This window comes from Sus scrofa, chromosome X, assembly GCF_054392235.1.
Source record: "Sus scrofa isolate SSC_HxYL_T2T_F1_AM1 chromosome X, Sscrofa_HxYL_maternal_Yorkshire_Landrace_v2.0, whole genome shotgun sequence".
Taxonomy (NCBI): Eukaryota; Metazoa; Chordata; class Mammalia; order Artiodactyla; family Suidae; genus Sus; species Sus scrofa.
In genome coordinates, this window is record NC_139401.1 from 133094857 (window position 1) to 133107691 (window position 12835).

The 12835-nt window shown below is 45.1% G+C and overlaps 1 protein-coding gene across 3 annotated transcripts; it reads left to right on the forward strand.

Annotated features, from left to right (window-relative positions):
• The first annotated feature begins 923 nt into the window (after positions 1-923).
• On the forward strand, positions 924-11556 carry VMA21 (vacuolar ATPase assembly factor VMA21). 3 transcript variants are annotated; one of them, XM_003135457.5, is made up of 4 exons: positions 924-996; positions 1142-1410; positions 6926-7035; positions 7582-11556. In XM_003135457.5, the coding sequence occupies exons 2-4, from the start codon at positions 1301-1303 to the stop codon at positions 7722-7724; spliced, it is 363 nt and encodes a 120-aa protein (XP_003135505.1). In that variant the 5' UTR covers positions 924-996; positions 1142-1300; the 3' UTR covers positions 7725-11556. The 3 variants fall into 3 exon arrangements, with proteins under 3 accessions (XP_003135505.1, XP_013841938.1, XP_003360530.1); XM_013986484.3 differs by having other exon boundaries at positions 1178-1410; XM_003360482.5 differs by lacking the exons at positions 924-996; positions 1142-1410 and adding an exon at positions 1523-1669.
• The last annotated feature ends 1279 nt before the right edge of the window (positions 11557-12835 follow it).

Below are 12835 nucleotides of genomic sequence, written 5' to 3' on the forward strand. Positions count from 1 at the left end.
AGCTATTGGTCCCTTACAGCAAATGAATACATTCAATTTAATTAGGTTTTTTAAAATATTAAAAATTGTCACACTGCCCTTTACTACATTTATGGATCCCTAGAAGTTCAAAGAACTCATCACAGGGGTCCTCACACTTTCCTTGGAACGGGCCAGATAGTAAATATTTTAGGCTTTGTGGACCAACTGTCTGTCACAACCACACAATGCCGCCATTGTAGCATGAAAAGCAGCCTGTAGGTAATACAGACGAATGAGCATGGCCGAGTTCCAATAAAATTTTATTTATGGACACTGAAGTCTGAATTTCATGTCATTTTCATGTGTGGTGAAATTCTTCTTCTTTTGATTTTTTTCAGCCACTAGAAAATGGAAAAAACCAGTGTTAACTCACTGGCTGTAGAAAAGCAGGTGGCAGGCAGGCTGTATGTATTTGGTCAGCTAGCCAGTTTGTCGACCCACAAGCTATACTCTCTCGAATTCCACTTTGGTTCTGCGATGAGGTGGTTCCTACACCCGCAAGGGTCTAGATGAGGCCCAGAGAGGGATTACTAAATTTGAACTCCAACCCGGGCTTCTCACTGTCCAGTCCACGGCCCCTAACATCGCTCTCTGCGGCTCGTTTAGTCCTGATTTCAGATGTGGTCTTTGTATCCATGCGGTGCAGAAAATAGATGTGTGGTCAGCAGGCCCTTCCAGGAGTTGACCATGTAAGGGCTGTCCTCTTATTAGCAGCCAGTGGCAACCTAATTTTGTCAAGCCTGACCCTAGGCTTACGCACCCTTTTCGTTTATCCTTCTCTCGGGTTGCGCAGTCCGAGAGGCCCATCTGTCTCTTACTATTTGAGTCCCTGCTGTCTCATTGGCAGCTTTCTGAGCAGCTGCAAAATATGTTTTTAACTTTAAGTGGAAGTTGGGATCATCAGCGTCTGGCCTGGAACAGCCACTCTCAGCAAGGGCTCTTTCGGCTCTGACAGTCCCTAGCTTTACAGATCGGGTGAGTGTTAAACTAACTCCTCCCAGCTTTCCCAGGCTGGACTTTCACTGCGGGCAATAATTAATGAGGCGTTTGCTCAAGGGCTGGGGAATAATGTGCACTGCTTTTTTGTGTTGTTGTCGTCGGAAACTGCTTGGTTGCCTAGCACCCCAGTCGTCTGCCTGGTCGTCCTTCCTCGCAGATCATCTATTCCAGTCGCCTCGCAACAGCAGCTCGGCGACAGGGGCTGGAACCGGAACGAGAACTGCTCGCGCGCGCTCAGAGGGCGCCGGCGGCGGCGGCAGCACCGCCCTCCGGGAGGACTATGCTGCGAGGCAAGTCCCGGCTCAACGTGGAGTGGCTGGGCTACTCGCCCGGCCTGCTCCTGGAGCGCAGGCCGCTCCTGGCGGGGCGCACGCCCCGCAGCTCCGGCCGGTAAGTCACGTGAACGCTCGCGCCCGCGACTGCGCCTGCGCCGGCCGCAGCCTGGCGTCACCTCGGCGCGCCGCGCCTGCGCGCTGCGGCCCACCGCCCGGCGCTCGCCGGTACTTCCGGCACGGCCCGCCTCGACCGGTCGCCTGCCGAGCCGAGCCGCTGAGCTCAGCCCGCCTCTGAGCACCTGCCGCGGGCGTGGCGACGCCATGGAGCGCCTTGATAAAGCGGCGCTGAACGCGCTGCAGCCGTCCGACTTCAGGTAGTCCCGAGCGGGGCCGGGGTCGGGCGGGGGCCTGGAGCGGGGCTGGGGGGAAGGCCCGAGCCGAACGGGCCGGCCTGCGGTGGGTGGGCGTGAGGTCTGGCCCCTCCGGGCCGGGCTGCGGGCTGGAGGAGAGATGGGGAGCAGGTGGGGGCCTGCAGCGTCTGCGGCGCCCCCTACCCTGAGGTAGGGAGCGAGGACCTGGGGTCATGGGGGATATAGGTCGGCGGACTGACAGCTCCTGTTTCTGTCCTATCACTTTTCTCTGTGTTCTGTATTGCGATATTGCTGTCTGCAGTCTTTCTCCCCACTGCAGGTGAGCTCCCTGAGGACAGGAACCGGCCTTCTCCACCACCGTGTCCCCGACAGGGCCTGCATGGTTGGGGCTTAATCGGTGTTTGCTGAATGAATGAATGAAGTAATGGCTGTCCCTGGTTTGAGTCTGCTTTACTTGGGCAGTCAGCTGGATGGGAGCTGGTGGCTGAGCAGAGGGAATCTGAGGAGAGAGCAGATGGTTCTCGCGGACTAGCTTGGCCCTGACACCTCAGTAGGCCCCGGGAGTGGGGAGGCATTCAGTGATGACCTGAGTGCAGCGTAGGTGCTTTGTTACATACATTATCGGAATTAAGAAAGTGCTTACTTAGGTTCCTGATTTTTAAAAACAGTGAAGTTGACTTGGGGTAAGTGACTTGCCCAAGATCACATGGTTAGGTCACACGCTTAGTAAGTGTTCAAGCTGGCGGTTGTCCAAGCCCACTGACTCCAAGGCCCATGATCTTTGGCGCCCAGTGATGTTTTTCACTCTCACAATGGCAGTGCGGGTGGGTTTTGTTCTTCTTTGTTTTGTTTTCTATTATTTAGTGGTGAGGCTACCAACAGCTTATTTTCATTAAGTTGACCTAGAATGCAGTAGAGCCTTCCTGGACTGATTCTAGTGTTTCCTGATGGAATTTGCAGTAAGATCTACTTGCGGTGGAAGGCTTGCTTGCCATGAAAGGGAATGTTGTAAGTTCTTTCTGCTTCGTGTTTGCTACAGAAGTTGATAGGAAGGGGGTGAACTCTAGATAGTTTTAAGAGTAGGGGTACAATCAGGTTCATCTAATTCTGAATGTTGCCGTTTTTCATTTCTAACAAGTCTCAGTAACACCTAAGCCGAGACACATAGGAGAAATCAATTGAATGGCATCAGTTGCTTGGTTTTAGAGTCAGTCACCAGTGATAACCAAGCTGGCTTATGCCAGCAGAACTGCCAGCTTCAGTGGGCTGTGGCTGCAAGCCAAGGAGAAAATGTCCTATAAACACTAGCAGAAATTTGAAAACTAGTTTTCAACAGTTTGTATGCTTAACTTTGTACTGTGTTTGCGAGAATGAAAGTCAAATTTGGGGAGCTTAAGGTAAAGAGAGAAGTGAGAAGTTGGAGATAAGCTACAAATTGTTAAGATATGCTATATGTAGAGTGGGGGGGGGCTAGAAATTAACATGCAGAAAAGATTATGTCTGGGTGGTGGGGTCATAAGTGATTTTGTTTGTTTTAAAACATTTTTATGGTATTACAGCATCTTTTCAATGATAAACTTTTCTCCAAGCCGGGGGGGGGGGGGGATAACAAATATTAAAGAGATAATCTAAAGAACAAGAGAACCAGTTGACCTTCCCTTTCTCTAGATTCTTAAGCTTTGTTTCTTTATCAGGTTAGATGATCTGAACACATACTTTAACTCGCCAGAAAAATACCTTGAGGAGTTCCCGTCGTGGCTCGGTGGTCATGAACCCAACTAGTATCCATGAGGACGTGGGTTCGATCCCTGGCCTTGCTCAGTGGGTTAAAGGATCCAGTGTTGCCATGAGCTGTGGCCTAGGGCACAGATGCGGCTCAGATGGATCTGACATTGCTGCGGCTGTTATAGGCCGGGAGCCAGAGCTCCAATTCGACCCCTGGCCTGGGAACTTCCATATGCTGTGGGGTGCAGCCCTAAAAAGCAAAAAACGACAGCAACCAAAAAAAACACCTTGAAAGTCAAGTGTTTTTGTTGGGGGTCTACAAAAGAAATGGCCAAATACTGACTTTTTGTATGTATGTATGTATTTTTATTTTTTAATAATGATTTTTATTTTTTCCACATGTATGCTTTTTTAAGTTTGTTATGCAATTTTTAAAGGTTATACTCCATTTACAGCTACTGCAAAGCATTGGCTGTATTCTCCATGTTGTCCAGTACATCCTTGCAGGCTGTCTTACACGCAGTAGTTGGCACCTCCCACTCTCCCACCCCATGTTGCCCCTCCCCCCACAACCCCTAGTTTGTTCTCTATATCTTCGAGTCTGCTGCTTTTTTGTTATATTCACTAATTCGTTGTATTCTTTAGATTCCGCACGTGAGTGATACCATGCAGCATTTGTCTTTCTCGGTCTGACTTACCTCACTTAGCATAATACCTTCCAAATCCATCCATGTTGCTGCAGATGACATTATTTCATTCCTTTTTAATGGCTGGGTAGTATTCCGTTGTGTATTTGTGTGTGTGTGCGTGCATGTGTGTGTGTGCCACATCTTCTTTATCCATTCATCTGTTGATGGACACTTAGGTTGCTTCCATGTCTTGGCTATTATAAATGATGCTGCTGTGAACATTGGGGTGCATGTATCTTTTGGAAGTAGCGGGTTTTGGAGGGGATATGATTCTGTATTTTTTATAGAACGACTACAGACACTCATATTCTTCATGAAGATTACACAGGAAATTCTTCTAAAATTTTTCTACTAGGAAACAGTGTAAGAGAGCTTATGTATATCGGATGAGAATTGTATAGGTCAGTGATCACCGAAGTGGGATGTATTACAAGAGGATTCACTGAAGTATGGAAAGAAAATAATAGAACGTCTCCATACATTTATTTTTGACCTTATCCTTTTAAATATCTATTTTTACATGTGTTTTGTATTTTAAAGAATGCATCAGTAATATGTGTATAGATAACTTATTTTTAAAGTCATTATACCTATATGGGGGTGTGTGCTCAAAACTTTCCTTCAGTGATGAACTGTACAGTCAAAAAATGTATATAGACCATTGGGGTAAACTTGAGATATTCCCTCCCTTTCTGGATTGCCAGAAACCTCCCCTCGAATTGTATACCCAATTACAAGAACCCCTTTGCCTGGGTTTTCTAGGGATACAGACAAATGTGCAGGTGTCTAGGACACCGCTGTCATGTTAAGTGCTGTATAACAGATAGGAACTAAGCAATGACTCGTTCCACCTGGTGTCATCAGGCAAGGTGTCTAGAAGAGAGGCCATTTGGGGCGGGACTTCGAAGACTGGGCTTTCTCCTTCCCGGAGATACAAATAAAAACTGGAGTCTCTTGCTGAGGATTACCAGAAAGAATTAAGTTCAAGTGTTGACCCTGAGCCTAAAGTTAGACAGGTGTTAAGTTTGTAGGGGAACACAAAGTTGCCCCTGCCAAAATGTCTCTTTGGTATGCAGATTGTTTCATACGGAAAACAATCAAACCCCGAAGGACTTGGGAAGAAACTTTGACCTTCCCTCTAATTGCCTAAAAAACTTTAGGCTGAAGGCCTGTTCCTGGAAGAGAGCTGTCATCGGAGATCCCTGCGGAGTGTGAGCCAGGTGTGGGGGGAACGGAGCCCAGAAATCAGAGTCCACTCTGTGTGGCGTAGAGCCAGCGCGGCCTTGCCCACATCGGTTCACCAATCACTTGCTTCTCCATCTCCGCCCCCAGCACCCTCTTTCGTTAGCCGAAGACGGTGTTAAGGCGAGGGTTTCGTCATTTGGGCCAGTTAGTCGGTTTTCCTGGGTCTCTTCCATGTATGCATGGTATTAAACGTCGTTTGATTTTCTCCTGTTAGTCTGTCTCATGTCAGTTTAACTCGTAGACCAGCCAGGAGGGTAGAGGGAAATGCCTTCCTCCCTGACACAGTAGTGCGAGGATGGTTAGATTTCAGGGGAAAAAGGACCTTGAACTAAAGTGTGAAAGCCGTAGGGTTACTGCTCTTAAACATCATGTCATGTCTGAGGTGCGCATGTATCCCGGGTTGCTGGCAGCTTGCTACAGATTCACGGGCAGTGGCGCTGCCCTTTTGTACAGGGCAAATGCTGACATGTTTCGACTTGTTAATAAGTCAGTAAAACATGAAGGAATATTTGAAAGTGGGAAATTATTATCGTGTGTTCATTTGGAGTCCTTTTTCGTGCACACACATTTTTAACAGAATTGGAATAGCATGCATCAGGGGTTGGCAGAGGTGTTCTGGAAAGAGCCAGATAGTAAATATTTTAGGTTTTGAGGGCCTTGTGGTCTGGCGCCACCACTCAGCTCTGCCTCTGTAGCTCCTGGAGTCTTTGGTGATGCCGAAACAGACGGGTGTGGCTTTATTTACAGAGGTAGGCAGGGGCCTGCTGACATGCATGAAACACTGTAGTCTGCCTTGGTCATTTGTCACATGGGTCATTTTCTGAGTAATCGTCAACATTTTTTTTAACGTCTCCATATTGATAATGCATCCTTTGTGAAATCATTTTCCTATTATTGTTACATTTTAAGTAACAGCTTATCTGACCAGTTTTTCTTTAAGCACATAATATTAGAAGCTTGATTGCATTCTTCGGAATAGCTGTATTGCGTTCTGGAACAGAACTTTTTCCATCGAAATATTTCTGCCGATTGTGAAATAGTTTGTGGATGAGTAGAATTCGCTGGATAGAAAGTATTTTGCTCTCAAACTTTCCATGCAGCGTGTTACACGAAGGCTCTCTGAGTTGTGTTCTAGTACTTAATGACCAAGTTTCCTTCGGCTGCACCCAGATTGTTCCAGGCTCCTTTTTCTTTGGGGATTCTCCTACCTTGTCTGTACCGCACTCAGCCAGCCACTGATAGGACATATGCTTTGCGAAGGCACGTGCGTGTCTTGTTTTCCGTGTATCTTCTGCCCCCGCCCCCTCCCTCCGTTGTGAATCCTGTCCACGGTGCACCTGACACAGCCCTGGGGAGATGACACAGCACTTTTTTGCCCTTTACATTTCCCTTCCCATCGGATCTGCCTGGGATGTCTGGGATCTTCCAGTGCTGAGTCCGGGACACTCGGACACGCGGCTCCTCCTTCTCTGGCCGCTGCTTTCAGGGCGGGGGCAGGGCTTCCAGGGTCTTTTCGGTGGGTATTTACAGCATTTATGGACACAAGAAGCGCTGGAAATGGCTGTGCAGGCTCTGATTTTCTTTGTCTGCTTTCTTCCAGAAATGAAGGTTCGTTAGCCTCCACTCTGAAGACGCTCCTGTTCTTCACAGCTTTAATGATCACTGTGCCTATTGGCTTGTATTTCACAACTAAGTCTTATGTTTTCGAAGGTAATCCTAGACCACGAAACAAGACATTTCCCCCCTAACTCTGAGGTTCTGGGCTTTTAGGACCTCTTTACATCTGTGAACTGACTAGTCTTCATTTCGCGTCTTCTGTTTGGCTTTTCAAAAATCATGGTGCTCCTGGGCATCGTCCCTCGTGAACTGAACTCTCCTGGCTCAGTTATTTCGGCCCGCCGTCCTGCTCCTTTGTGGTTTTCTGTGGACGAGCTTGTACATCCTTTCTTTTAATGGCCCTTTGAGAGCAAGAGTTGGCTAACATGGAACGAGGAATTTGGGGGAGTGTATCCTTGGTGGCAGACATTGGAAGGAAGAGGAAATCCAGTCCCTTTTTTAGGTCCCAGTCCTTAGATGAAGTGATTAAGTATGGGTTTTATTCAAAGTAGTGTTCCTCCTGTTGTTCAAATCTTTGACCAGAGTATTCCTTTTCAGCTGTCTAGTTAAGGAAATAAAGCTAGTAAAAATTAGTACATCTGTTTTTTTTGTATCTTGCTAACTTTTGGAATGTAATGGAAACTTTTTTTCTCTTGATAGGCGCCCTTGGGATGTCCAATAGGGACAGCTATTTTTATGCTGCTATTGTTGCAGTGGTCGCCGTCCACGTGGTGCTGGCCCTCTTTGTTTACGTGGCCTGGAATGAAGGCTCACGGCAGTGGCGTGAAGGCAAACAGGATTAGAGTGAACATCACGTTTTGATAACACTAAATTGCTTTTTTTAAATGGTGAATGCATCGGGGGTATTGGTGATTTCAATAAAGTTGAAAGAACATGTTAAAATCAATCTTACGGAGTCACGTTTGACTAGTGTAAATTTTGGTCCTTCTAAAACAGTGGTTTGTATCATCAATTTTAACTGTATGAAGCTCTCATTTGCAAATGAGAATTTGGAAAAGTTAAAGTGGTTACAAATAAGTATGTTAAATTTGTTATACCTTATTCTGGGAAGAACTTGATTCTTTCAACGACAAAAATTGCGTTTTTTGGGTTGGCTGTGAGTTTTACTCCTCTGGATGTGTTCAGATGTGCAGGGTGGAGAAAATCTAAATGTTATTTTTGATAGAATACTTTCCCTAACTGTCATGAAAATACCAGATCTTTGAACTTGAGGTTGTGAATTCCTATTGAAATCTGCTTAAATTGTGGACACTGGAATTAATTTGAATGTCACTGAGAAGTTTTGCATCAAGTGTAAACCCTAGTCAGTAGAAGTTTTTCATTACGCTATTTCATGGGGGCACTAGGCTGAATCACAACCGTTCATGTAAAAGGACTGGTTTGTTGAAGACTGCAGATAGCAAAGTAAGGAGCTAGCTGCCTGGGTACCTGGCCTGCTCCCTAAAGGCCCCTTGCAGGCCAGCCTCCTGCTTTCAGACCAGCTCTTTAACGATCCGCTTTGCCCTGTCATTCAACAATGAATTTAGGCTTTTATTATAAGGTTTGTGTAAACTCCCCTTAAATTTGTTTTTCCTACTTCTTAATAATGTAAATGAATGAAGTTACATGTGTTCATTTTTGCCTTCTTAAGGAGTGTAAACAAGCCTGAAAGTAGATTATTTTTATCACCCAGGAAGTATTCTCCTTGGGATTTCCAGTCTAGTCTTTTTAATCAGTGCTGTCATATCCCAGACACTTAGAGCTAGGTACTCCTTGAGGTTTTCTTTCTGATAGAAAAAGACCCCATGGTTTTTTACCTTAGTATCCTTAGTCTGTGTTCTTTGCAGCTCCTTGGTACTACTTTTGTGTAATCTAAACATACGGCTGGAAAAAATGCCTATTAAAACAGGAGGAAAATTTAAATTCCCTGTAGTGTTGCTACCTGTCCATCCGGTTTGATACACACTAAAAATTTGGTTTAAGTTCAAATCCTGCCAGTTCTACCTGACGGCTATTTGCATTTTTTTCAGATGAGTGATTATTGGCTGTTTTTTCCTAGTAAAAATGTACATTCTACCTTTCTTTTTCTTTTTTTTTTTTTTTTTGGCCGAGCCTGCTGCGTGTGGAAGTTCCCAGGCCAGGGATCGAACGTGCACCGCAGCGGCAACCTAAGCCACCGCAGTAATGACACCCGACCCTTTACCTGCTGAGCCACAGGAGAACTCTGCTACCTTTACTCTTTTTAACTAGATATCTCATTGTACCAATATCTTGATTCCTGAGACAGTGGCCCTGGTTATGAGTGTTGGCCATTACTCGTTCATTCACCTGTATTTTCGATGTTGTGGAACTGGATGAAAGGAGTAGAGACGTAGTTCAGCATAAAATCAAAGAAGGCATTTGGGTTTCTTTGATTGCTAAGGAAAAAGAAAAGGTGATTATTGTAGGACTGTTTTTTATTCTTGCCTATAGCTAAATGTTATCCACAGTTGAAATGTCTTAAGCAGTTATTCTAAATGTAAAATGTTTTCTTAAAAGACTCCAGTTTTAGTATGTAACTGTACAAATTTAATATGGAATTGTGGAATATGAGTCTGTTGTACCCTGTGGTAGATTTCTAGGTGGTCCCCTCTTTAGATGCTTTGTGGTACTTAGAATATGTCCACCTAATTTCGATAATGCCAAGGTTTTTCGTGTACTTTGGGGATCTTCTGCTGTTTGTAAAATATTAATGTCCAGTGTTGGATTATTTTGTTTGATTTCAGACATTGGCTGAGTGTTTTTCTGCGAGTATTTAAATTGGGGATTCATGCACAAGCAGCTGTAATTTCCTCTTAGAAAAGGTACCAAGCATTTGAAAGACTCGGATGCTGGGGTTAATATTTAGGCCTATTACAATAGAGACTTGTTTTCAAACAGTTACTATTTTCCTAGGGTTTTAGCTGTTAACTCACTAGTTTGCTGCTGTTGAAATAACATATGCTATTTGACAAATGGATTTATTTTTCAAGATGTCCCAGTGATTTCCTCTTGTACAATGTATATACTTCAGGATGTATAGAAAGGAAAGCTACAAATGAGCCCTTATATATACCCGTTGAAAGGTAGGAACATGTCCACTCTTGTTTGAAAGCTGATTGTGAGAATAACCTCCGTTAGGGAGTGTAACTTGAAGTGTTAGTGCAGGCTACTGATTTAACACATTACCTACCTTCTTCGCCTCACCTCCCATTTTGCCCCCCAGAGTATAACCTTTTTTCTCACTGTGCTAAAAAATGGAAAGTCTGCTGTAGAATGCATCTGATGAATTAGCTCTTCAAGTGGGTACCATTTTACATGTGACAGCAGAATTCAGTTTTGAGTTGTGACCGAAGAAATTTAAACCCTCCATTTAAAAACAAACAAAGCAACCCTATGTTTCATGGGAATCTAACAGAAATATCCTGTAAGATTATTGTCATCATAAAAATCTGTCCGCTTTGCCCAGAAAGCAGCCGATTGACTTATTTGCTGTTCATTTTCCATTTTCATATACAGTTTATGTGTACAGATAGAATACCCATGGAGACGAGTAGACACAGTTAAGCAGATAGGCTGTGCCCAAGGAATGATGAAAGCTGAAGGTACCGATGTAAGTGTGTCTAGTGTGTATTTCTCGTCTCCACACAAGTTCATGTTTAGTGCTTTGTTTATGCCCCTAGTGAAGCTGCAGACCATTGTCAGGCCCATTTTATAAATGGTTCGCCCATGGCGCAGCATTGTCGCGCGTCTTAGGTCAGCAGCAGATTTCTCTGCTGTCAGCCACTCCGTCCTCCATCAGAGTAGTACCGCTTGAAGTCGCACTCTCCTCTTACATTTAAGATAGTTGTTGCAAGAGTTGGGCTGAAGCAGCACCTTCATAACGTGGTGAGATTTCTTTTTCCTTTTTGTGTGGGGCGGGGGGAGGGTCACCTGAGAAAATCAGTGGTTTGCAGGGACTTTGGGAACCTAACGATAAATATTACATGTAATCTCTGCACAGATTCATCCTTTGTATGTTCATTCAAATGGTTAAAATGGAATTTTCCTCAGCTTATCATCACTCCTGGCCACACTTTCCTTGCCTGTTCTGTGGCTGCGGCTACTTGCGAGTGATACCTGCGTTCCTTTGACGATGTTCCGTAGGTCATATTTGTCAATTGCACAACTAGTCTTCCTTTTTCTCAAGTTCAGTGAAGTCTCGCTGGACAGTAATGATAGCAATAGCTAACTAACATCTGCACAGCACCTTACAGTTTGCAAAGAACGTCCACATATTCTCGTTTTTTTCTTGCATAGTGAACCTGTTACAAGATGCCTCTTGACATCGATGCTAAAGTGTTACAGTCTTTTAAGTCACTAGAGTCGCTGAATATGCTGTAGTCTTTTCTTGACCAGTGCCCTGACGGGGGCAGGTTTTAGATGCGCCACCGTGAAAGCTGCGTGTAACCTGCAAAATGGGGGGCTTGAGTTCCTTCGCCACTTGAATCAGATTTACTTTTGTAAGTGATGCTTTTCTAACCGTTATCTGGATGGGTTTTGTATTCATTATATCCTAACCTGTAATTTGTATAACTTTACCATCTGTTGTCATTAAAAAAAGTGTTTGTAATGCCACTTTGATGTCTCCTGATTCAATTAATAGTAAGTTTATTAACCTTCATTTTTTTTTATATTTGTTTTTGGCCTCTCTGTTTATACCACCTAGAATATGCACAGAGCTGTCAAGGGTAAGCTTTTATGCAGTAAATGTAAGCCAGAGATGCTCAAACTGGTGGGGGCTCTGAAGGATGCTGAGACAGGAAGAGCTGGTTACACTCCCTATGCTGGGCCCATCAGAAGGGGTGTAGCAGTGGGGAAAAGAAAACGGCTCCTTGCTGTGTGGCTTTTAAAAAGCTTCATTTGGGAGTTCCCTTTCGGCTCAGGGATCCGAATCCAACTAGGAACCATGAGGTTTCAGGTTCGATCCCTGGTCTCGATCAGTGGGTTAAGGATCTGGCGTTGCCGTGAGCTGTGGTGTAGGTCGCAGACATGCGGCTCAGATCCCACATGGCTGTGGCTGTGGTGCAGGCCGGCAGCTGCATCTCTGATTTGACCCCTAGCCTGGGAATCTCATATGCTGTGGGTGCGGCCGTAGAAAAGACAAAAAAAAAAATTAAAAAACTTCATTTGGGGCGAATGGGATGCACATACCACTGAAGGAGTGCGGTTGGGACTTGCTTGGTGGCTAATGAATTAAAGACAGGGGCATTCAGTTTCTGGTGACGTCCAGCATGCCACCCCCTCGGGCCAGTGCCCTGTTTCCTCTGTCCTCTAGGCTACTTGTTGATTGTACACCTGACCCCTGAACAGCACGAAGTTTGAACTGCGTGGGTGCACTTGCTCATGGATCTTATCAGTAGTAAATGCTGCAGTGCCACACAGTCAGAGGTTGGTCGAACGTGCAGATGGGGGAACTGCAGGTGGGGAGCATAGAGTTGGAGGGTTTTACGGGGCATGGAGGGGCCACATCCCTAATCCTCACTTGTTCAAGGGTCAGCTGCTAACGCCAGCTCCTTTGTGTGCTTATTAGTAAATAGTATCCACTTGCATAAAAGCTTTGAGATGTCTTAGTATCAAAATATACAGATGACATACAATTTTGTTTATATGCAAAAGTACAGGTTATAAAATGTCCAAGGAAGTCAGGACACAGGTCATGGCGATGCGGAAACCACTGGAATCACCTAGTAGGATTTCCTGCCTAGCCCTAACCCATACCTGAATCAGAACCTTTGGAAGCGGGGCCTGGAAGTACATCTTCCTAACAGGTTGTGCTCTAGCGCAGCTGCTTTGAGAACCGGTGCTAGAGACTGAGAATCATATATGTATGTTTTTAATGCCGGACTTGAAGATG